Below are 26,364 nucleotides of genomic sequence, written 5' to 3' on the forward strand. Positions count from 1 at the left end.
GGATCTGGAGTACCTGCTCCTCAGTTGTGGCCATCACCCCATTTTAGTATCATCTGCGAATCTGATAAGCAGACTGACCACTCCCTCTTCCAGGTCATGGAGGAAAAGATTGAACAGAATCAGTCCCAGGACAGAGGCCTGGGGGACCCCGCTTGTCACTGGCCGCCATCCTGATCATTCCCCACTAATAGTAACCATGAAATAGAAACAGTTACCCTGAATAGTTACCCTGGAATAGAAATAAAGTGTGTTAAAAGCCTCATCTAGAAAAGCTGACATATTTCAGTCGTGGAAGGACAAACACCCCCATCTGAGGATCCATGATTGGTTCTGCTAAATGCAAATAGGACCACGGTCTTTTAATTGGACTTGACCTGGGCAGCCATTCAAAAAGAGGATGCTTGCAAACAGAGGACTGTCTTCTGACAGACCTTCGGGGAAGTGTAAAAGAAGACACCTGGCCATCCTAGTCTTCCTGAGGACTAGAACCCTGATGCAGGATTAAGCCCTAGTGAAAAATGAACATGAGGTGAAATCCAATACATTGGAAAAAGGGATCTGGGGTTGCAAACAGGTCTTACAAGGTGAACCTGGAACCTCCCAGATAGTGTCCAGAATCTGCTTCTAGTGCAAGATCTTAGATGTGTGAGCTAAGTCAAATACAGAGAGTGCCTCAGACCATACACAGAGTAGCTTTCATAATCACAAGCAGCTGTGCTACATCTAGTCATTAGAGGAAAGTGAATCCCTGGAGAGCATGTTTAAATTAGGGAAGGATGGACAATTAGAAGGATTTTAACAAAGCTCCAGTGCTCAACACTGCCTAAATTCAGCCAAAATATATAACCCATAACCACATAAAGGCAAGATTACCAGGCTGCTCCCAAATGACAGGGGGTCCTCTTGTACTAAGGGGGGCATCACACAAGGTTAGGGGTTCGGCCTTCCTCCATCCCACTTGTAATTTGAACACTGACTGCTCATCTTGTGCTCTATGTGCGGGTCCTTTCTTAGACACTGGTTGGTTGCCAGGCTAGCAACGGGTTTTGTTGTTGTAGCGCTTTGAAGGAGGCAACACCTGAAGGGTAGAAATGGTTTCCGAATGGGGAAAGGAGCTCACATTCCCACCGTCACGTGGTGCATTCAGAGCAGCTTGCACAACCTCAGCGCAGAACTATCAGCATCCGCATGAGTGTCTTTGCATATCACTTCCCAAGTTCAATGACAGTGCTGTTATTGACTGTATCAGGTCCAATTACCACGATTACCAGAGATAAGAGATAAGGAAGGAGAGAGAGGCTGTAAAAATTCAACCAGGAAATAACAAAAAAAAAAAAAAAAAAACAAAAAACACAGAGGAGAGGGAAAGCCACCCACAAAGTGTGTGTCAGGTGCTAGAAGACGGAGCAGAGACACAGAGACAGAGCGAGTCAGAAGGGGTCTCCCGGGCCATCTAGTCTGACCCCTGGCTTCAGCTGGCTCTGCATATGGCATGCCCGCCAAGCTTCTTGCCCAGCACGGCATCACCAGGAGGATGTCATTTCACAAGGAAGTGAGCCTGGGTATGTCAGGCTCTCACCAAACAGCAAGCAATCACCTTGCTGGTGCCATCCCATATATGCAGTTTTAATTTTATAGCCTGCCTTTTTCTGGCAAAAACCCAAGGTGGCTTACATTATATTCCTCCCCTCCCTTTTATCCTCATATCACTCCTGTGAGGTAGGTCAGGCTAAGAGACCATCACAGAATCATAGAATAGTAGATTTGGAAGGGGCCATGAAGGCCATCAAGTCCAGCCCCCTGCTGTTGTAGGACAACAAGTTACACCATCCCGCTCAGATGGCTGCCCAGTTTCACCTTGAATGCCTCTAGTGTGGGAGAGCCCACCGCCTCTCCAGGCAGCTGGTTCCACTGACGTACTGCTCTGACAGTGAGGAAGCTCTTCCTGATGTCCAGCCTGAATCTGGGTTGTCGCAACTTGACTTGGTTATCCCCTGTCCTACACCCTTCCTCTCTCAGCAGGAAGAGAGCTTGACCTTCCTCTTTGTGACAGCCTTTGAGGTTCTTCTAGAAGGATTTCGTGTCTCCCTTCAAGTCTTTTCTCAAGGCTGAGCATGCCCAGTTCCCTCAGTCTCTCCTCACAGGACAGTGTTTCCAAACCCTGGATCATTTTTGTTGCCCTCCTCTGGAGCCTTTCCAATTTTTCTGCATCTTCCTTAAATCTTGGTGCCCAGAACTGGACACAGTATTCCAGGTGAGGTCTGACTAGTGAGGAATGCAGGGGAACGACTACCTCTCATGATTTGGAAGTGATACTTCTATTAATTGACTGGCCTTAAGTCACCCAGTGAGCTTTGTGGGCTAATGGAGACTAGAACCCAGATCTCCTGAGTCCAGGCCCAACACTACCCACCACATTTGGCCTCATTTTTGCCATCACCATCCCACACGGACTTTCATCCCCCCCACAGACACACACGCAGCATCCATTTCAATGCAAGGTTTCCCAGTTTGCAGTCAGAAATCAGTACATGTTGGGGAAATAATGTGCACGCATATGAAAAATGTGCATGGAAAATGTATATATTTCTATTATGCACACAAATCTCCCACGTTGGCTGGGGAATGGCTTTCACTTATTCAAATATGCATAGGATTGTGTCTTTAATGGGTTTCCACCCTAAGGAGAAATAAGGAAAATCGAAGGGGAAACATGTGAGGATTGCAAGTCAACAATATTTGGACACCCTGTACAATTCCATGAATGAGGCAGGCTGAGGGCTACATAAATGCCTTTTCTGGAAGAAGCAGAGAAAGAAGACTCAGACAATAGGTTGGACAGACTGTTCTAATTCTATTCTTTTACAACAACAACAAAAGCATTTTGGAAGTCCTAAAATGGACTGCTAAAAACATTAAAAACATCAAAGGGAACAGAAGTAGGTTCTTCTGAAGGCCTATGGGCTCAGTACTTGTGTTACAAACAATTTCAGAATACAGCTTGCACTCAATGGCTTGCTTTTGTTTAATACTAATGCCAATTCTTTAATTGTCATATGGGTGTGAAATTCCATTTTGGAGAGGTTCTTAGATGCCAGATTCCAACAGTGGGTGGGGTTGAAGATAAAGGGGTTAGAGCCAAAATATCATCCTATTTTACCTTAGAGCTCTTCCTCCCTTAGGAACATTTTAAAATGGAAAAATACTGTGCAAAAGGCAGGAAACTGCCAAATAATTGGGAGCCAAGGGATGAGAGCTGGTCACCTGCTCTCATGGGATGGATTGGGACCCCAGGTGGGCCAGATTTGGTCTATGAACCATGAGACTCTGATTTTTAAAAATATAGATACCACAAACCAAAAGTGTGCCGATCCTTGTAGTTAGTAAATAGATACAGAAACAAAATAATCCACAGCCTTCAGCTGATGCAATTGAACAACTAGCGCAAGATTCCGGAAGAAGGTGGTTGGTTTTGGGATTTTATTTTTGTTTTTGTTTTGGTTCTGGTGCAAAGCTGCAACAAAAGGTGCAAAGTTTCCTCATCACTGGTCAGACACAATTCTTGCCCAGTGCAATGGGCGTGCAGGATCATATGCCAACCCTATTAATATAAAGGACCATATATAATGGAATGTATATGGAGCATAGGAAAGAATGCCTCACCCTGAGGCCATACCGGCCCTGTGATTCTGCACATTGCATTTGCTTCCGGAGAAGCAGAATTACAGTATGACAAAAGGAATGCCAGTAATGTAATTTACTTGTCCTTGGTTGCGGTGCAATAAACTGCACGGATGCAGCGGGGCAATGAGCACTCCAGGCTTTCTGCAGGCAGGAAGGGCTCGCCCTTTCGTGAAGGCACAAGGCCCACATTTCAGGTCTGACCAGTTCACCAAAACCGAGACCTGCAACAGGCAACTCTGTCATTCGTGAGCTGATGGGTCCAGTGGAGAGAAGCGCTAGATGTAAAGTTTGTGTGAGCAAGAGACCCTGGGATGTTGCTCTTCACATAACTAAGGTCCATAACTAAGCGACTGGTTTGGGTGGTTTTAAAGGGGATAGAGACATTCATGGAGGACTGGATCTGTCACTGTGTTAAATGTCACTGTGCAAGGATTTCCTGGTTCCCAGAGCTAGCCAGCCAAACACGCCCTTTTCCAGGAGAGTCCATTCCATTCCCCTCCTTTTTGTTAGTTTTTCTGGTAGCTTTCCCCCCTCCAACAATCAGTCAACGTTCTCTGGTCCCTGACCATGCGCAGGTCTTGTTTAAGCCATTTTGGAGCTTCACCGCCCACTGTAGTTTTCGCCCTCCAAAGACTGATCCATGGAGCCTCCTGGCAGGCTGCCGCGGGACGAAAGCAGGGCCATGAGGATCTTCTCTTGCCCATAGTACAACGGCACCACTGTACAGCTGGCCCTGACCTGTGGCAGGAGAGCCACAAGAGCTGTCCCAGCGTAAGGAGAAGCCCGCAGCGTGCTAGGTTTCCGGAGGCATTTGCTGCTGCCTCCGCCATGTTCCTGAATCCCAGGAAGAGGCGAGCAAGGGGATTAACACAACACACCAGTGGCAGGGGAAGATTTAACTCCAGACTGCCAGCAGAAAGGAGAGGCGGGCTGGCACAGGGCCCTCAGTGGGCGCATCGCACTCCAAGCCCCAGCCACAGTCCCAGCTGGGATACTGTGGGGACAGAGGACTGAAGCCTCCCATGAGTGCCTTGGCCTGTCTCAGGCTGCCCTGGTGAAAGAGCAGGAGCCGCACAAGGGTGGCCACGGGACCAAGGCTGGTCCTCCCGCTGTGCAGAGCGAGCCGGTCTCCTCAGGCGACAGGTTCTGGAAAGCGGCAGCAAGACTTCCGAGGAGAGCTGTGGGCTCCCGAAAGTCCCCTCTGGCCTGGTGGGAGACGCTGGCCTATTGCCTCTGCTGAAGAAAGAATCGACCGTCAGCCCCGCTGCCTCCCGGACAGGGCAAGGAAGGGGCATCTCCTCCTCCTCCGCTTGCCTCGGCCGGCAGCGTATCTTGGGCCAGCCCTGCAGGTGGCAAACACCCTGGCCTAGTCAGCCCGTAGTGTAAACTATTTCACAGCAGGCTGACGAGGACCAATTAATCACAGTTACTCCGAGCTCCTTGCAAGAAAATAAAAGCTGACATTCATCTTCGCAGCCAAAAGCCACTGGGCATTGCTCACTCTGTTCTGATGACTTTGCCCGTCTTGTTCCCTCTTTTTCCCGCAAAGAGATACACGAGCAGGCGGATTATGAACCAAAAAGTGCTGGAAAACAAATAAGGCAGCTTTCCCAAAGTTTGTGCCTGCCAGAGTGCACTAGACTGCAATTCCCATCATTCCACGTGGCCAGCCTGTTGGGGATGATAGGCCTTGTGGTTTGTTTAGTTTTTATTTATTAGGTTCCTATTCTGCCTTTTTTCTTTTCTTAAATGACTCAAAGCAGCTTACATCATTCTCTTCCTGCTGCTCTCAATCTTATCCCAATCCTAGTTCAACAGTCATAACCCAGGGGCCAGAACCATAGCTCAGTTGCGGGGAATCGCTCTGCACACAGAAAGTCCCAGGCTGGGGCTGGAAAAGCTCTTGTCTGAATGCGGGAGAGCCACCGCCAGGTTGCATGGCCAAGGCAGGGCTAGCCAGACCAGGGGTGAGGCATTCCCTAAGTTTCCACGAAGAGCCAAATGGCCTTCAGTGCTCCCTGCAGACTGGAGGATGGATATTGGCATCATCCTGTCAAGCAAGGGCAGAGATCTGATAAGAGCTTTGCTTACCACTGTCTGGTGCTGGCTTTGCAGCAAACAAATATTGTTCATGATAAATGCAAAGGAGATTTTTTAAAAATTGCAAGAGTGCCGTGAGTGCCACTCCCCAGAACACAGTGGCTGCTATTTACGGGAGCTGACGGCAGACAATCAGTTGAAATTCAAGTACAGAATTTGATCATCCCAAAATTCTATGGAGCCTTCACATTTGCAAGATTTCATGTGTCGCGGTGCCGGTTGGTAGCGGACTGATACAGAGGCACACTTGTCCTGGTAACAATCTGCCCTTGTGAAGTCTGGAGATAGTGAAATAAAGATGCACACCATGTTTTATTGTAACTTTGAGAAAAAGAGGGAAAACCAGGATGAAGGAGGGACACACCACAATTTTTTTCAGATGTGGTGCTACTGAAAGTACATAGGAAACAGAGAGAGTCAGAAGGGGCCTATCGGGCCATCTAGTCTGACCTCCGGCACCAGCCGGCTCCGCTCACGACATGCCCACCATGTGGACGTCCAGCCTATCCTTGAACACCCGCACCAATGGGGCCTCAACGACCTCTTGTGGAAGCCCATTCCACACCCTTGGGGTCCTAACTGTCAGGAAGTGCTTCCTGGCATCTAAATTGATCCTTGGTTCCCTGAGCTTTGCTCCATTAGAGCGCCTCCTGCCTTCCTCTGCAGGGGAGAACAGGTCTCTACCCACCTCTGTGAGACACCCCCTCACATACCTGTATGTCACCAACAGATCCCCTCTGAGTCTCCTCTTCTCCAGGATGAAGAGACCCAGTTCCCTCAGTCTCGCCTCATATGGCATCCCCTGCAAACCGGCCACCAACCTTGTGGCCCTACGCTGCACTGACTCCAACCTGGCTATATCCTTCCTGTAATGAGGGGCCCAAAACTGAGCACAATACTCCAGTTGCGGGTGTACTAGAGTCGTGTAGAGTGGTAGTAATACCTCTCTTGATCTAGAAGCCACACTTCTGGCTATGCAACCAAGGGTGGCGTTTGCCCTCTTGACCACCGCATTACACTGCTGACTCATGTTTAGCCTGCAGTCGACCAGCACCCCGAGGTCCCTTTCACAAGTGCTGCTCTCCAGCCACTTATCACCTAACCTGTACTTATGACAGCTATTCCTATGCCCCAAGTGCAAGACTTTGCACTTATCCACATTGAACACCATCCTGTTGTCTCCTGCCCATTTCCACAGTCTGTCCAGATCCTTTTGGATCTGGAGTACCTGCTCCTCAGTTGTGGCCACTGCTCCAGTTTTAGTGTCATCTGCGAATTTGATCAGCAGACTGTTCACCCCTTCTTCCATGTCATTTATGAAAAGATTAAACAGGATCGGCCCCAGGACAGAGCCCTGGTGGACCCCGCTTGTCACTGGCCGCCATCCCGATGATTCCCCACTAATGGTTACCTTCTGCTTTTTGTCAGTCAACCATGCCCTAATCCACCGGACAGTGCTTTGGTGTATCCCAAAACTCCTCAGTTTCTCCACCAGGATATCATGGGGCACTTTGTCAAAGGCCTTGTGAAATCCAGGAATACCACATCCACTGCATCCCCTCCATCCAGCCATCTCGAAACCTTGTCATAGAATTCCACAAGGTTTGTCTGGCAGGACCTGTGTTTGCGGAAGCCGTGTTTGTGGCTGTCAGCCTCCCTTCCCTATCTAGCATCACTAGATCTCTCTCTATTATGAGCCTTTCCATTGTTTTTCCTACAGTAATATCAGTGTTACCCAGAAAGTTCCATGTTTAAACATTTTCAAAACCAGACCAGAGATCAGGGCTGGCTCTACGGCTCTGAAGGCCCTCAGGAAGGCAGGCACCCACAAGGGGCCGTTCCCCAGTGAGTGTGCCTCTCACGCTCACAAGTGGAGATCCATAACATTTGCTCACTGAGCATCAAGTTTACGTAGTGGTCTTCCCTGTGCTGTTTTGTTGTTGTTGTTAATCGTGAAGTCGTGTCTGACCCATCGCAACCCCATGGACAACATTCCTCCAGGCCTTCCTGTCCTCCACCATCCCCCGGAGTCCACTCAAGCTCACACCAACTGCCTCAGTGACTCCATCCAGCCACCTCATCCTCTGCCGTCCCCTCCTCCTTTTGCCATCAATTGTTCCCAGCATTAGGCTCTTCTCTGGGGAGTCCTTCCTTCTCATTAGGTGGCCAAAGTATTTGAATTTCATCTTCAGCATCTGGCCTTCTAAAGAGCAGTCAGGGTTGAGCTTCTCTAGGACTGACCGGTTTGATCGCCTTGCGGTCCAGGGGACTCGCAGGAGTCTCCTCCAGCACCACAATTCAAAGGCCTCAATCCTTTTGCGCTCAGCCTTGCTTATGGTCCAGCTTTCACAGCCATACATTGCAACTGGGAAACCATAGCCTTGACTATACACACTTTTGTTGGCAGGGTGATGTCTCTGCTTTTTAGTATGCTGTCTAGATTTGCCATAGCTTTCCTCCCCAGGAGCAAGCGTCTTTTAATTTCTTGGCTGCAGTCCCCATCTGCGGTGATCTTGGAGCCCAGGAAAATAAAATCTGTCACTACCTCCATTTCTTCACCATCTATTTGCCAGAACCCTGTGCTGGTGGAGCATACAATTTTGTCTGTGGATGCCTTTTCCTTTTATTTGTAACGCTATGTAAGCAGCCTGCAGCCTCATGTTAAAGCAAGCAAGCAAATATTTACAAGCTGAATCACCTGACCTGTGCAGGTCAGTAACACAAAGTACCTGCTTGCGAGTCCAGCCACACCTGTGCTATGGGCCCCGAGCCCTGACTTTGCAGTTTGCTAAGTGTCACAGCCTAGTAGTGGTGCTCCCAATGTGTTCCAGTAATATTCCGGGGAGACACTTCATACAAAAAGCAGATGAAGCAGTCAGACTATTTGGAACCTATTCTGCTTCCCGCTGCATGCAAGAGTTGCAAGCCAGAAGGCATTCCTATAAGGAAATTCCCTTGGACAGAGCTCTTGTTACTCATATCAATGGTAGGTAGGTTGATCCATTCCTGAATTGGGGAGGGGTGTGAGGGGCACAAGCAGTGACAACATGGACTATTTTTAGGGTGACCTACAGAAAAGCCTGACCCCGATAATGATACGTTTGCAACTTCTGAAGCCAACAGCATCCTTGCTTAGGCTGGAGAGTAGAACAAAGCAGAACAATGCACAGTGGGAGAGAGAAAGGATCCGTCTGATTCTAATCCACGGATGGGCGACCGACAGCTCTCAGCCTTACCTCTAAAGCTGTCTGAAATCAATGCATGTATGTCCCCTGGCAGCTGGTTGAACAAGGAGGAAGAGAAAAAGTAAAAGAACAGGGAAGCGGTGAGAAGGGGGGAGGGGGAGGAGGAGGAGGAAGAGAGAGAGAGAGAGAGGAGGAGGTGTCCCACACAGTTTAAGTTTTGCACATACCCACTGGGAGGCCACAATTACGCATGGTGTACAAGAAAAATTTCTCCCTTTCTCATATTAGGATCCAGGGTGATCCTATGAAGCTGATCCTGGGGGAACCTCAGGACAGATCAAAGGAAACACTTCTTCAAGCAGAATTCATTTCCAAAGAATGGAGTGATGTCCTCTCATTTGGATGGCTTTTAAAGGGATCGATCTTTAAAGGGACTAATTCATGGAGGATTCCACTATCAATGGTTACTAGTCCTGAGGGATATGTGCAGCCTCCAGGATCAGGGGCAGGATGCCTATGTGTGTGCGTTGCTGGGGAACATGGGCGAGAGAGGGCAGCTGCAGCCCTGTCCTGCTTGGGGGATCAATTCTGTGGCCTCCTGGCTGGCCCCGTGTGGACAGAGTGCTGGAATAGGTGGTCCCTAGGGCTGATCCAGCAGGGCTTCTCTCTCTCCACCAGCTGCATGCACGCTGCCCTGGACAAACGTCTTCCTTCCCCTTGGGAACATGGCGTGTGTGCGTTGCTGGGGAACATGGGCGAGAGAGGGCAGCTGCAGCCCTGTCCTGCTTGGGGGATCAATTCTGTGGCCTCCTGGCTGGCCCCGTGTGGACAGAGTGCTGGAATAGGTGGTCCCTAGGGCTGATCCAGCAGGGCTTCTCTCTCTCCACCAGCTGCATGCACGCTGCCCTGGACAAACGTCTTCCTTCCCCTTGGGAACATGGCCCTCCACTCCAATCCAGCTTAAACCTGCAAAGCAGCACCTCCATCCCATCTTAAGCATCACCAGAAAAGAAGAGAATGACACAGAACTGCACGACGTTCGCATAAACGATGTAACGTGCAGAGACAAACGTAGCATTGACTGATGTACATGAACATGGAGCATATCTTTCCACAGTGGCAAGACTGTGACCAGGAAGGCGTCTGCTACCCAGAGGCTGCTAACTGTGGACAGGCAGCTTCAAGGACTCCACTGCTCTCATTTGTTGAGGTCCTTTATCTTTAAATGGCCTTGGACTGAACAGCCTTTCAAATGAAGAGCAGCCTGAAATAGAGGACTGCCTTCTATCAAGCAGGACAGAAAAACTGAGGGCCAATAAACTGAAGCTCAAACCTGACAAGATGGAAGTAATGTCGGTAGGCAGTTGGTCAGATGCGCTGAATGGCCAGGATCCTGTTCTGGAGAGTTTGCGCTGGGCTCCCCACAAAGGACAGAGACCACAAAACTCTCACTGAGTCCCAGGTGGACTTGGTGATCAAGGGGACCTTCCTTCAGCGGCAGTTAATTTATCAAGCACAACCATATCTTGACAAAGCTTAGCCACAATTACCCACATCCTGGCGACATCCTGGTTGGACTACTGCAATACATTCTAGGTGGGGTTGCCCTTGAACATGGTTTGGACACTCCAACTGGTTCAAAACAGGGATGCCCAAATGTTGTCAAGAACCAGTTCACAGGACCATATTACACCAGTTTTAAACCAACAATACTGGCTACCAGTGGAAATCTGGTCCTGATTTAAAGTGCTTGTACTGACCCATAAAGCCCTAAACAGCTTGGGCCCAGGATTCCTGAAAGACTATCCAACCTGAAGGACTGCCTTCTCCTATATGGTCCTATATAGGAGCCAGCATTTGTCCGCAGACGGTCTCCGTGGTCATGTGGCCGGCATGACTAAACACCAAAGTGCATGGAACGCTGTTACCAGCCCACCGAAGTGGCACCTTTTTATGTACCTGCATTTGCATGCTTTTGAACTGCAAGGTTGGCAGGAGCTGGGACCAAGCAACAGGAACTCACCCCATTGTGCAGATTCGAACCGGCGCCCTTTTGATCAGCCAGCACAGCAGCACAGCGGTTTAAACCACTGCACCACCCGCATCCCTCCTATATGATCCCCCCTGTCCAATAAGATCAAGTGAGGAGGACCGTCTTAAGCAGTCATCCCCAAGAGAGGTGAGGAGGATGGTGGCAAGAAGAAGGGCCTTCTTAGTGGTAGCACCCCACCTCTAGAATAGGGCCCCCAGAGGTGTGTGCCTGGCACCATCGCTGCTATCATTTCAGTGCCAGGTGAAGATGTAGCTCTTCTCCAGGTATTTTAAGTTGATTTTGATGGTAAACTTATTTTTAACACAACCCTGGTCTATAATTTTACTTTTGTTTGCATTATTTATTCGTGGTTTGCTTATTTAATTTTTTACGCAATGATTGTAATTTGTTGGATTATGTTTTTGCATTACTGATGTTTTGTTAACATTTTTACTATTACTGATTTTAGAATGTTGTTCTAATTGTTGTAAGCTGCATAGGGAGCCCAATCATGAGCTATGGAAGTGGCATATAAATTGAAATAATAAATAGATAAATACAGCCACCTTACAACATGTGCATGACCAGGTACTTATGAAAATGAGGTGACACAGGACCAGAATCGCCAGGACAAGGAAAAGAAATTACTGTGATTCTTCTCCTTCTCTGACTGTGCAAACTTTGTTATTGACTCTATACGTAACCATTATGCTGATGTGTTTTATTTTGTAAACCAGTTAGAGCTTTTTAGTTAATTATGTACAATGATGTATGAGGGAGGATGAAAACCCCCCAGCAGGAATTATCTTCTGGGGGGGGGGGCCCTTGGAGGGTGGGCTTCCTCCACTAGTGAGCGTTCCGGGAACCCACCTGCATCAGGGTACCCAGCTGGGTTGTTGTGAGAGGCTGTGTTCGGCTTCAGTGAGGTTTTCTTGGAGACTCTTTCAACATGCTTGCCTATTTCATGATGTCTGATTTACCCGAACAACACGCGGTGGTAAAATTTTGTTCTATTTTGACCAAAAATGGCATGACCCTTGTGCCCCACACTCCCTCTTCACCTGATTTCTCCCTGTGTGACTTTTTTTTGTTTCCCCAGATGAAAAAAGTCCTCAAAAGAAAACATTTTGCTGATGTGGAAGAGGTGAAACAAAAAACGGCACTAGCACTAAAAGGCATCAAAATAGGAATTAAGATTGCCGGAAGAAATACCAACAACCTCAGATATGCAGATGATACCACTCTCATGGCAGAAAGTGAAGAGGAGCTAAAGAGCCTCTTGATGAGAGTGAAGGAGGAGAGTGCAAAAGTTGGCTTGAAACTCAACATTAGGAAAACTAAGATCATGGCATGCGGTCCTCTTACTTCCTGGCAAATAGATGGGGAAGAAAAGGAGGTAGTGACAGATTTTATTTTCCTGGGCTCCAAGATCACCGCAGATGGGGACTGCAGCCAAGAAATTAAAAAACGCTTGCTCCTGGGGAGGAAAGCTATGGCAAATCTAGACAGCATACTAAAAAGCAGAGACATCACCCTGCCAACAAAAGTGTGTATAGTCAAGGCCATGGTTTTCCCAGTTGCAATGTATGGCTGTGAAAGCTGGACCATAAGGAAGGCTGAGCACCGAAGGATTGAGGCCTTTGAATTGTGGTGCTGGTGGAGACTCCTGTGAGTCCCTTGGACCGCAAGGCGATCAAACCGGTCAGTCATAGAGGAGATCAACCCTGACTGCTCTTTAGAAGGCCAGATGCTGAAGATGAAACTGAAATACTTTGGCCACCTAATGAGAAGGAAGGACTCCCCGGAGAAGAGCCTAATGCTGGGAATGCTTGACGGCAAAAGGAGAAGGGGACGGCAGAGGATGAGGTGGCTAGATGGAGTCACTGGGGCAGTGGGTGTGGGCTTGGGTGGACTCTGGGGGATGGTGGAGGACAGGAAGGCCTGGAAGAGTGTTGTCCGTGGGGTTGCGATGGGTCGGACACGACTTTGTGACTGAACAGAACAAAGAGAAGACCATGACCAACTCCTGCGACAGCTCCTACCATCAGGGAAAAAAATCCTAATGTTTAACCAAAGTTCACTTCCCTCCAATTTGCTTTCCACCTATAGGTTCTGGTCCTGCTCCCTGGAACAAAAAGGAACAACTCTGCTCCATCTAGTGCATAACAACCATCTAGATAGTTGAAGGCCCACAGAAACGGTTCCCTTATGATCTTCTCTTCCTCAGGACAAGCAACCGTTCTGCCCCTACTGCTTTCCATCCTGGCCACATTCTTATGAAGTGGATTCCAGCTCCCATAACACACAGCTGACACTGTCAATGATCATGGAGGGTGGGAATTGTAGTAAAATATCCTCCGGAGGTACCCTATACATTATGGCGAGGGATCAGCCATGAGCAGCAACCCCCTTCCTCCAGTGGATGAGTGTGTTTTGATCTGTGAGATGGTGGCGCTAGGCCAGTCTGAGAGAGAGTCCAAGAATACTCTCACTTAAAATGTAGTTCCTCCCAGTAAAGCCATTTCCTTACTTTCATTTCGGCACTTTCACGTTCCCCTAAGTCATCTTTCAAGCATAATGCACCATCCAGCAGGACCCATGGTTAATGGCTCCCCTCACCTTAAAAAAAACACTTGCTGCTCTAAGCAGCTAGATCTCATTACCATTTTGGTGCTACTGCCAGTGGCCAGATGAGCCTACGAGGCTCTTGGGTGGAGAGCAACTCAAGGGTAAGCAAACTCTGAGTCAGCCTCAAAGAGTTTTAACCAAATGGACCTTGAGGGATGACACACGTGTTTAATGGGCCTTATTCACTTGGTTGAATCATAGAACAGAATAATCACACCATCCCACTCAGAGGGCTGCCCAGTTTCTTTTTTAATGTCTCCCGTACGGGACAGCCCACCACCTCTCTATGCAGCTGGTTCCACTGTCCTATTGCTCTGACAGTGAGGAAGCTTTTCCTGATGTCCAGCCTGAATCTGGGTTGTCACAACTTGAGTTGATTCTTCTGTGTCCTGCACTCTGGCATCAGCGAAAAGAGATCTTGACCTTCCTCTCTGTGACAGCCTTTGAGGTACACAGGAGTATCATGCCCCCCCCCCCCAGTCTTCTCCTCTCAAGGCTGAACATGCCCAGTTCTCTCAGTCTCTCCTCAAAGGACAGAGTTTCCAAACCCTGGGTCATTTTTGTTGCCCTCTGCTGGACCCCTTCTAATTTTCCTGCATCCTTCTTAAATCTTGGTGCCCAGAACGGGACACAGTATTCCAGGTGGGCTGCTACTACTTCTGATTTGGAAGTAATGCTTCTATTAATGCATCCCAAAATAGCATTTGCCTTTTTTGCAGCTACATCACATTGTTGGCTCTTATTTAGACTGTTGTCCACAATCACTCCAAGGTCCTTTTCTTTTTCAGTTCTGTTGAGCCACATATTCTCCATCTTGTATCAATGCATTTGGTCTCTTTTTTCCTGCGTGGAGGACTTGGCACTCGTCCCTGTTGAATCTCACTCTGTTGCTTTCGGCCCAGCACTTAAGTTTATCAAGATCACTCTTGGCATCTTTAAGAGAGCGGGAAGAGATCCAAAAGATATTCCCACTAATGGAATTCCAGCCCCGCCTCTTACATTTCTGAAGTGAAAGGAAAAATTAAAATCTCCCCTCTCTTTCCAAGTTTGTGTACCTCTTCCGCATGCAAAATATACTGGGTTTGTCCTCAGGATGCCAGCAAGGTAAGGGGAACACCGTGAAATATTGGAGGTCTGTTTACAACAAAAGCGCAGAAGCTTCTGCAGCCAGAGGGATGAATTCCACCTTGGCAAAGCTCTTGGGGCCACACTGCACTGCTCGGCAGGGCCGGATGTGAACGAGGCAGGGTCAGAATGCTAGTATACACTCGCTTAAAGTGCTTACTGCCAAGAAAGAGGTCTTGGAGAGGCATTTTAGTTGTTTTGAAAGGAGGGAAACCAGGGGAAAAGCCAATGAGAGATAGGTGGGGAAAGGAGATGAAGCATGCAAGGGCATCAGGGCCATGTCTGGATTTGGTCTGGGTGCCCGAGGCTCTGCACCCCTTGATTACAGAAAGAAAGAAAGCCTTGATGCAGCATCCACCATACAATCGCCTAAAATGTCCTGTAGCAGGATCAGTTTTCTTGCTCTCGATTCATAGAAACAACATGCAAATGTAAAGACGCCACTGCTCTCTGGGTGGAGTTCGAATGCCACAGAGCCGGTACTCAGCTTCCTTTGATGGCAGATTAGATTTACCCAACGTCAGGAGTGACTGCCAGTGCCAGCTCCAGATTTTGGAGAGGTCTTGGGCAAAACGTCCTCCAGGGCGCTCTCTCTCAGCACAGCTGCCTTCTCATCACCACCGTGACCACCTCTTAGCACCAGGCCTCCTCTCTCCCTGGCTTGGCAGGAAAAGGGCCAGTGAGTGAGTAAGTTGTGGCTTCTGCTGTGCTCTCATTTCCCCACCACCACCATGGCTGGGCCAGGGTGGGAAGCAGAGGAAGAAGCAAGCCGCAGTGGCGAAAAGGAGCGTGCCCAGGGCTCTCTTCTGCGGGGCCCTCGGCAGGACCCCAACCAAGCCTACTCAGGAGTATTTCCAGTATCACCCAGACTCTATTTCGCTGTGTCTGCCAACCCATGTGTACTGATCAAACATGGCCTCTCCTTGCACGGATTGGGAAGTGGGCGTCCACCGAGGTGCATTCCTGGGTGAGTGGGCAGCTCACCAGGAGTCGGATTTCTAGGGTCAGGATCTGGGCTGATCCGGGGCTCCACGTGGTAGCCAGAACCAGGCCACCCACCTCAGTCTTTGCAGGGTCAGTCCAGGCCCCACTGGAGTGCTCAGCCTCCTGATGAGTACCAGCTGCAAGTCCTGGCAGAGGGAGCTCTGTCAGAGCAAACGCTTCCCCCCAAAACCGGTCTCGCTAATGCAGGCTTTTCCTGGTTGTCGCAGTGCCTGCACTTGTCCTTGCCCCAGCAGCACAGGGCATCTCGCTGGCTGTGCTGAGTTTCAGCTGCCGGTCGCCGTGAGAAAGGGAACGAGAAGCAGAGCAGTGAAAAGAACGTGAGCTGACAGAGAAAGAGGCCACCTCCCTGTGCCCTCCACCACTGCCCTTTCCGCCTTCCCAATAAAGAGCTTTTGCTTCCTGGAGCCACAGGAGGAAACTTTCCTGGGGAAAGCACAGAGAGGAGGGTGTTGTAGCTTTTTTCTGACATTTCCTTATTCTCAATTTAGACAGAGGTAAGCAAATATCTGTCAATGCTGCTTCCTTCTCCTGCTTCTTGCTCTGCACCCTGGTGTCCAAGCATGGCAACCTGTTGCCTGGCTCCTCTCCCCACTTCCTTCATCGGTGCGAGAAAAGGATACGGGGCCATTTTGTCCAGACAGAGAGAGTGCCAAGGCCACTGAAGAGAATTATCAAGAGGGGCACCTGTTTCCAAAGCTTTCCAGATTAAGGCAGCTACACCTGCCTTGACATTAAGAGAAATGGCAAGGTTGTGTCAGGCTTAGGTCAGGTGGACATTTAGGAAGCTAGAAAAGCTCTTTAAAATGGACACCTGGCAACCTCCACATGTCTTTGGACTGCAGGGCTCATTAATTCCCAGCCTGCATTGACCAACTAGCTGGGAATGATGGGACTTAAATTCCAACACATCTGGAAGAGACTAGCTTGGGGAAGTAAGTCTACCTTAAAGGCTAATATATGTATTGCAACAGCACCTTTTGTCAGTGAAAGCCTTTTTAAAAATGCATTTCTGTACTGCCTTTTTTCCTTGTACAGAACCAAAGGTGGCTTCCATAGTTCTCCTGCACTCCATTTTATCCTCACAACTACTTTTCCAACCCTTGTTTCTCAGCCTGCCTGACTTTTGGGCACCTCCCCTCTCCTGGTCTCAGTGCCACCCCTTCAGGTTTATCCTTCCAAAGTATGAACAAGTGCAAAAGACCTTCCAAGAGATATCTACATTTTCCTAGCATGATTAAGCTACTAAAATATTGAACTAGTTGGGCTGTTGACCAATACGTGCCAGTAATACTAATATTTTTTTAAAAATAGAAAGCCCTAAAGGGATGCTATGATGGAGAATTTTTCGGCATCCAGGATTAGCAAGGTGTTAGCAGAAATTGGCCATGTCAAGCAGGGATGGTATCTTATGTAATTGTTATAGCCAGCAACCACACAACTGGTGTTTGAAGAAGTGATGCCAACAGGGTAAGACTTTGGGGCAGAAATCCAGGGTTTTGCCCTGGAAAATTAGGAGGGCTTCAAATGCAGCAGGACTGATGTAGCACATTTGGAAGCAATATACCAGCCTTCTCCAACTTGGTGCCCTCCAGAATTTCTGGATTTTCAACTGCCATCCACCCAGCATAGCCAACGGACAGAAATGCTAGTACTTGTACTCTGAAACACCTGTAGGATACCAGATCCAATTAATCTTCTAAGTGGTCCCCACCCCAGTAGGACCATTATGTCTAGAATCTAAGACTGCCCAACTGTGTCACTGGTTTAATGTGCTAAAACATATCCCTTCTAGTTCCCAGCTTATCGTGCAGTTGCGGAACTAAAAGGACTCTTGCTTTTCAGGTAGCCGATTATTAACTTGACATTGAGCCAGGCAAGGACATTTGCATAATGTGAAAGGTCCCATACCGTCTTATTCCAAGAAGGTGTGACTCAACAGGATTCAGCACCTTCCTTATTTAGGGTCAAGCACAGGAAGTCTGAAGAGATAGTAGTATGGGTGGACATCAAGTACTTACTTTGTTGGTATTAGTAGAACAGAGAAGAGAAGAGAAGAGAAGAGAAGAGAAGAGAAGAGAAGAGAAGAGAAGAGGCCTATAAGGCCATTGAGACCAACCCCCTGCTCCTCCTGCTCCTGTGGTTACCCGTCCAGTTGCCGACCATCACCTTTCCAGCTAAACAAAGGTGACTTGACATGCTACGTAGCTTGATAAAAAGCTATGCAGGCAGATTTTAAACTCCACCAAATGGAGCCAGAGGCAAAATGGCAGCTCAGTGCAGTTATGGAAGCCAATGATATTTTGCCCCTTGTGGAACATTTAATATTGGACCTTGAGATCAAAGATTAGGGTTCCCAGTCACCCTCCCGCCACACTCCTTCCCTCAAGAAAGCCAAAGCCAACCTGATGTCACCTAACCAATGATGGTGCTATGAGTTGAGTTGAAACTGTAAAACTGCACATGGGCAGAGTTGGCTTTTTTAAAACAAATCAGTGCCGAAAAATAGCTTTGTTGCTGGCCTAAGATTTGTTGAATAAAGAAGCAAGAATAAAGCTTTATGAGAAATATTAGCAGTGTTCTTCATACTGCAGTAATTATTTCTATTTTATTGTTTATTACATTTATTTCGTGTCTTTTCCCCCCTCTTGCAAGGAACTCAAGGTGGCTTACATTGTCTTCCTCCTCTATTTTATCCTCACAAGAGCTTATGGGGTAGGTAGGCTGAGAGTCGGGGCCTGACCAAAGTCACCCAGTGAGCTTCACGACTGAGCAGCGGCAAGACCTCAGTTCTCTTGAGTCCTCCTAGTCTGACACTCTAACCACCACAGCACACTGGCTCTGTAAAGAGGAACTTCCAGGAGACCATTCAGTCCAGGGTCAAAAAGTAACTAGTAACTCATGAAACTAGCTATTTCATGAGCTGAACTGCATGGACAGACAGGGGTTATCACAGATCAGAGATTCAGGCATCTAATTTAAAGAAGAATGGATGCAGCTTTCTTGTTGCTGCTGTTAAAACAAGCCAGGAGTCATTGTTGATCTACTGTAAATTACCCAATGATCTCCGGGAAGATTCCCCATCTGCTTCCTTTGCACCCCCACAGTAGAGAGCACTGACTTGGATGCATCAAGGGTTCTGACTCCGTATAAGACGACATAAGTGCTTCCATGCTGCCAAAAGGTAAGAAGGCATTAGTGCGCTCGGGGTGTGCGCCTTGCCAGCAGGAGCTTAGAAAAGGCTTTCCTGTACTGGCCCCGTTTACACGAGCAGCAACAAGCTCCAGGACTAGCCACTCTTTAATTCCTCAGGCTACACGTGAAAGAGGGAAAGAGAAAGCTGCGGTTGTAGTTGCTTCCCCCACTTGCCTGCCACTCTCTTTGCAGATCTCCAAGTACAAAAAGCAAGCGTTGCTTCCTGGTCTCCTTGTGGGTAGCAGAAAATCGTGTAGCAGTGCTATCTCAGACTTTGCCCTCGGAAGCAAAACAGGGAAAGTTTATTTCCTCAAGTTTCGACTGAATGGTAGTCCTTGATCCTAGGAGTTTGCGTAGCAGCTCAAGGCTGAGCTCGAGATCTTGGGATGCCCTCACCTCTTGCAATCAGTTCACCAAAGTGGCAAGCTATCACCTCTGAGCCTCGCCTCCCTGCCTGGGATATTAGCTCTCCTCCCTTACAGGGTTGATGCAGGAGAATACTTAGAACATTCTTGTCCAAAGCGCCATATAAATGCTTATTGTTATCACGTGAGCATTGCACCTGCGAAATGGTCTGATTTTCAGGAGTCAGACCTTTGGGTTGGTCTGGTACTGAGGTCCCTCTGTGGCCTTTTCCATCACCTTCCACTTGATTACTTAGCTGAAGAATCTAACAGCTGAGCCCCGAGAGAATGGACACATAACCTGGTGCCCTTCAGGCGCTTTGGACTAAAACATCCATCAGCCTCAACAGGTTGGCCACAGGTGATGGAAGTTGCCAGCGAGAACACCTGGAGGGTGCCAGGTAGCCTGCTCTATCAGACAAATGAAGGAAACTGCTGGAGCTGTCGACCTCCCAGGTACCAGTGCTGAAGTCTTCACTGGAGACAGTCTCCACAGCAAATCGTCCTGGAGTTGCCAGGTGGGGTCTTCTTTCGCCAGCCACCCGTCACTTCTGAGAAATTAAACCGAGCCCAGTGCCCCGGTCACACGATCCCTTGGTCTGCACCCTCTGCCGTAAAAGCGGGCAGCCTGTGGCCCTTCCAGTGCCGCTGAACAGCAGCTTGTATTTGTCCCTGACGCCTGGCCATGCCAGCTGGGGTCGGTGGGAGTTGGCAGGTCCGAGGCCTTCCCAGCCAGCATCGCCAGTGGGCAGCATGACAGGAGCTCTGGTCCTCTAGATGTTGGTAGACCACAAGTCCCCCAGTCCTGCCCCACTGGAAATCAGCACGTGAACCCAACCCATCATTCAGTACATGTTTGCCATGACCGTGTGTCTAATTGTGGATGCAAGCTCCTCAGGGCAGGGAGCCTGTCTTCAAGCTACCCAGTAAAATGCTACGGATGAGGCTGTATAAATGAAAAAGTTAAGGGCACGATCTGGTGCATCTTCAGACAGGACACATCCTATCATTCGCAAGCCAGTCAGAAGCTGCAAGACTGCTGCTTGCTTATGCACTGGACTGTGCCCTTAAACGCGGGTGGCGGGGATACTCCCTGCTTGCCACCCTGCCAAAAATACACACATACATCTCATTTCCTGGAATTACATGAGTGATACTGACCGCATCTTAATGATTCTTATACTGTAACGTTTTAAAGTTTATTTGTTTTCCTGATCAAATATTTTTTAAACTGTCTTTACTTACAAGTCCCTTTCCTGCATTAAGTCTCCCCCCACCACACTACCAGAAACAACAACAAAAACCACCCCAACCCAGAATATCATCTTTTGTGTTTTCAAATTTTGAACCCAGACTGCTTTCCAATGCCTGTCCTTCCAGTAGTTGGATAGTTCCAGCGGAATCTCCCAAGTCCCTGGAATTTTCCTTCTGGCATTCCAAGCTCATGCCCTCCAGACGTGCTGCTTCAGAACACTCATGCCCTGTTGTCCTCAGCCAGCACGTTCAGGCTGGGGGTGATGGTACTTGCAGTCCCGCACATCTGAAGGGCACCAGGCTGGAGAAGGTTGCAAGAGGCATCCGCGCTGGCAGTCCTCTGCGACTCTCTCACTGAGCTATCCAACACAACCATAAAACCTGGAATTTGCTGAGGGAAACATGCCGGGCTCAGAGTTGGACCTGCAAGGCCCCTCGCTAAACACGCCGGACTAAAGTTCCGCCTCCCGATCTTTCAACCCCCCCCCCCAAGTCCCCGCACGCTGGATTTGCCTATTATGCGCGTAAACATCAGAGAATCTCGCCCCCAGGAACCGACTGCTCCAAAGAAGAAAGAAGAAAGGGCGACAAGGGGGACGCTTGTGAGTCACCTCCGTGCATCCCCGAGTTCTGGACCTTCCCGAGCCCCCGAGCCTTTCTTCCTCAAGTCCCCTCCCTTTTCCCAAGCACCTGCGGAACTCAGCAAGCAAAGAGCATTGCAAGGACTCACCGTAGGGGCCATGGGAAGAAGAGGAGGAAGCTTCGGGAGGGGTGTCCTCCTTTTTCTTTTTGCCCCCCATAGTAAGGAGGGCGAAGGGGAAGCGGGAAGAAGGGCTGCGATCGCTCAGCTCAGGCGCCACCTGATTCCAGGGCGGAAGGCGGCGAAACAGAAGCGTCCGAAAAGCGAGATTCGGATCTGGAACCTGTTGCTTGGCAGTTGCGCTCCCCCGCCCGCTTTGACATCACCATCGCCGCCGCCGCCGCCAGCCCTGCCTTGGGCACGGCCACACACACCTGCTGGCTCCGCTCACCTGCCTCTCCGCCACGCCCCTTTCCGCCCAGCTGAGCCCAAGCCACGCCCCTTTCCCCACAACTGCGCGTTAACCCGCCCCGCGCCGGCGGTGGCTGCGCTGCACGCGGGCGCCGCCCACCTGGACTCACCTGCGCGCCAAAAGCGCCGAAGTTTTCCTGCGGGGAAACGCGGCCTCTTTTTTCCTGGCCTGGTCAAATAAAACTTCGATCAGCCCCAGGGCTGTGGTCAGCCTAAAAAAATCGGGGGGGGGGGGAGTTTATCTGTTTTGCAGGACTTTTAAAGGCAACAATCATAAGCTGTTTTAAATAATTCGTTTAAAAAAGAAGGGCAGAAAAAACTAGGGGTGAGAACACTGGTGGGGCAAGCGCACACAGACCGCCGCTGGCTCAGGCCCAAGCCGGTCCATGGGAGCCATGTGTGCTGCCCAGTTCCAGCAGCTAAAAAGGGACTGTCAGCTCTTAAAAATCAAATCGTACTAACAGTAAGAAGATGAAGCAAAGGTTCTTTGCACACTGTGTCTATGTGCTGACCATTCCTTACGTCTACCACACAGCAGAGTACCTAGCATGCTGTTGGGTATTGCTGGCTGCTAAATGGGACGCAAAGAGTGCTCACCCAGGGCACTTTCTCAAAGTGGAGAAAGGGGGGGGGGGTGCCTCAGTGTTCAGTCCTGGGCCCAGTGCTCTTCAGCATCTTTGTTAATGATATAGAGGAGGAAGGATGAGGAAAGATAATCATATTTGCAGACAGTACAAAACAGGGTAGAATAGAGAACACCCTATAAAACAGAATGAAGATCCAGGGCGATCCTGATGAACTTAAATGCTGGGCTGAAAGCAACCGAATGAGATTCAACAGGGACAAATGCCAAGTCCTCCACCTAGGAAAAAGAAACCAAACACAAACCAATATCAAATTTATTGATACAAGATGGGGAGTGTATGGCTCAGCAGAGCTGGGGAAAAAACCCTTGGAGTTATAGAAGAAAAAGACCTTGGAGTTTAAAAAAAGGTGTATTTTACATGCAGAAGGGATACATGAACTTGGAGAGAAGGGGATTTTAATTTTTCCTTTCACTTCAGAAATGTAAGAGGCGGGGCTGGAATTCCATTAGTGGGAATATCTTTTGGATCTCTTCCCGCTCTCTTAAAGATGCCAAGAGTGATCTTGATAAACTTAAGTGCTGGGCCGAAAGCAACAGAGTGAGATTCAACAGGGACAAGTGCCAAGTCCTCCACGCAGGAAAAAAGAGACCAAATGCATTGATACAAGATGGAGAATATGTGGCTCAACAGAACTGAAAAAGAAAAGGACCTTGGAGTTATTGTGGACAACAGTCTAAATAAGAGCCAACAATGTGATGTAGCTGCAGAAAGGGCAAATGCTATTTTGGGATGCATTAATAGAAGCATTACTTCCAAATCAGGAGAAGTAGTCGTTGCCCACCTGGAATGCTGTGTCCCGTTCTGGGCACCAGGATTTAAGGAAGATGCAGGAAAATTAGAAGGGGTCCAGCAGAGGGCAACAAAAATGACCCAGGGTTTGGAAACACTGCCCTGTGCGGAGAGACTGAGAGAACTGGGCATGTTCAGCCTTGAGAGGAGAAGACTGAGGGGGGGACATGATACCCCTGTGTAAGTACCTCAAAGGCTGTCACAGAGAGGAAGGTCAAGATCTCTTTTCGCTGATACCAGAGTGCAGGACACAGAAGAATCAACTCAAGTTGCGACAACCCAGATTCAGGCTGGACATCAGGAAAAGCTTCCTCGCTGTCAGAGCAATAGGACAGTGGAACCAGCTGCCTAGAAAGTTGTAAGTTTTCCCACACTAGAGACATTCGAAAAGAAACTGAGTGGGTTGATGTGAATTGTCCTGAAACAGCAGGGGGTTGTACCCAATGGCCTTTATGGCCCCTTCCAACTTTACTATTCTATGGTCTATAGAATGGAAGTGACAGGTACAAGATATATGGTGGTATCGGGTGCTTAAGTTTCTCACCTTTTTAAACTTTTGAGGGGACCCCCTTAGTTGCAGTGGTGAATTGCAACTCTCTCAGAGTGTTTGCTTCAGGAAATACCAGAGACCAGGTGACAACATACCCACAGACTGAACTTAGAAAACATGGGAGAAGAGGCAGAACAGAAAATGGAAAGTACTCAGCACCATGAATCAGTCAGGTTAACATACATGCCATTACCAGTCACTTCCACTTTATTCTATGTCTAGGCTTTGCAGTAAAGACGTAATTAGGAATTCCTTCTAATATTAAAAATTCCTCTCCTGAAAATAATTAAAGAAAAGAAATATTGTTTACTTCGCCAACCAGAGCTGCCTGTTTCAGCCTCCTGATTCAGTACTCAGCTGTGCCTTTTGTACGTATTCAGAATTATCTTCCCCAAGACACCTGATTCTTCACAGCCATCCTAAAGAGGTGCCAACTGCCCCTTGTATAGTAACCCCAGCAATGGGTGTTGCCCCATATCCACACTGGAGAAGGTGCCCTATTTCGAAAATGGCTCCTGTTTTTTCAATCTTACTCAGATGGCCACCTCCAAGTTCACTGCCACTTCCACGATGTCAGATACTCAATTGTTTGAGTGATCAAGTAAGCTCAAGTAAGCAATCTTATTTACTTTTAAGATATACAACAGTGGGGAGCAACGAGCTAGAAAGACATACAGGCATAGTAACATCGATTTTTTAAAAGCAGCTTGAAAAGTAAAATATGTAACCTTTTCTCTTACTGTGTTCCTTCAACCATTTAGGTCCCTGATCCTTAGAAAATTGCAGTCGAAAGCAGGTGCATGGGAAGGAATTGCCAAATTTTTGGACTTCAGCTCCCAGTAGTCCAGACCACTGGCCATGCCTGTAGGGATTTTGGGAGTTGTAATGCAAAATACCTAAACATATACCTTCTACCCATCTCTAATCTAAACCAGCAAGTTTTTTTTTTAAAGGATAAATAAAACGTTCCTGTAACACAGAGAGAAGGTAGAGGAAACAAATGCAACAGGACCAGCCTATCTATGTATACTACCATGCCAAGAAAATAGGGTTCATTGCAGCTATTACATGATTAAAACCATTGGAACCTTAGCAAAAATCGAGGTCCTCACACTATTAATAATTGCCCAAAAGGGGGAGGTCTGCAAGTTACACTTTCTGTGGCCATGACAGAATGATAATGGGAGAGGCTGGATTTTCCCTGCTCTGCAGCAGTTTCAGAGTATAGAAAGCTGTCCCTGAATATTGCTTTCCCTCTGCCTGGGCTCCGTCCCTGCTGCGGAAAAGTTACAACACATCTGTACGTTAGTTGCATCTTCACTGAAACCTGTGAAGCAAGTCCCATCGGCAGTGTTGTAACTCTGTTTCTGCCCACCGCATTCATATTCTGCTGTCTCTCGAAGGAGCTCAGAAAGAGCTCTCTCTTTCACGAGCACCCTGGGGAGGAGGTCCGATCACTCCCAGTTCATGAGCTTCCTGGTTTTGTGTCTCATTTCCAAACCCAGGAAACCCTCCCCTAGCAACATCCCACAGTCAGGGTTTGCCAAGCCCAGAATCTGAAAAAAAAAAACTCTTCTTACCTATATTTATCTGTTATAGTTCTAATTATGTCTTTCCTCCAAGAAGCTCTGAGCAGTGTACACTACTTTCCCTATCTCATTTCTTCTTTTCACCAACCATGTGAGGTAGACCAGTCTGAGAGGGAGCAAAAAAACACACACATCCAGGCAACCATCAGAGCAACCTGGTTCTCCAAAGTCTTCATCTTCAGTCATTGCACCACAGTGACTTTGAAGCACCGTTGTATTTATCTATCTGACTTGTATCCTGTCTTTCTATCACAAATGGCTCCCAAGGCAGCTTATAATATTGAGACAATGCTTATTAAGAAGCATGTCCCAGAGATTTTTTTATCCCCCAAGGAAAGCTGCTCCGACTGCCTGAGCTGAGTCAAAAGAGAGAATTCCAACAACAGCTTCTCTTTTCATATAAACAAGAGAGAGAGAGAATTTGGTACTCAGAAAAGCTTTCCCTTTTCTGTCACTCACAGAGTGGAAGGGACTCTCCAGGTTCTAGGCCAGTCTTCCCCAAATTGGTGCTGTCCAGGTGTGTCAGACTATATCACCTATTCTCCCCAGCCAGCACAGCTCATGTTGACTGAGGACAGTGGGGCTTGTAGTCCAAAGGGCTCCAGGCTGGAAAAGGCTGTCATGCAGACTTGCTCCCACCCACACTGAATGCTTGTCTCCCATTACCACACGAAGAAAAAAAATAGTGCACTCAGCTATTTTTTCCCCAGAATTCCCTGACTGTTCCCAAGGGCCCTGCTAAATACAAAATAGATTCAGGGCCCAAGCCTACAAAATTTAAAAACAAAACAAAACCCAAAACATTCTTACAACTTTGCAAATGAGCGTTTACATATGCTTTAGTGTGTGTCTTAAAAAGACCCTGTTTCCTAAGGGCACCCCATCTGGAATATGGGACAGGAGCAAAGAGGATATTTTAATTCAGATGACGACAACTAAACCCCTTTGGCTCCAAATGAAAGATTTAAGGCTCCAGCCCTGGTTGCTAATCCTGCTTCTGGCTCTTCTACAAGCAGTGCCTTCTTTCCCTCTCCTCATGCCACTCTCATTTACATTCACACAGTACACACAAGCCCCCCTCTGGCTGCCTCTAGTTTCTTATTTGTATTTCTTAAGCCAATAATAAAAC

General features: G+C 48.2%; 1 protein-coding gene across 1 annotated transcript in view; it reads right to left on the bottom strand.

Annotated features, from left to right (window-relative positions):
- SLC44A4 (solute carrier family 44 member 4) overlaps positions 1-21,409 on the bottom strand; it is a 52,565-nt gene extending 31,156 nt beyond the window's left edge. Inside the window, exon 1 of the mRNA XM_044419755.1 lies at positions 21,340-21,409. Within this exon, the coding sequence (XP_044275690.1) occupies positions 21,340-21,409 (70 nt within the window). The remainder of the gene's footprint in view (positions 1-21,339) is intronic.
- Positions 21,410-26,364: the final 4,955 nt, after the last annotated feature.

The sequence above is a fragment of the Varanus komodoensis genome, unplaced genomic scaffold, assembly GCF_004798865.1.
Source record: "Varanus komodoensis strain SLA01 unplaced genomic scaffold, ASM479886v1 scaffold107, whole genome shotgun sequence".
Lineage (NCBI taxonomy): Eukaryota > Metazoa > Chordata > Lepidosauria > Squamata > Varanidae > Varanus > Varanus komodoensis.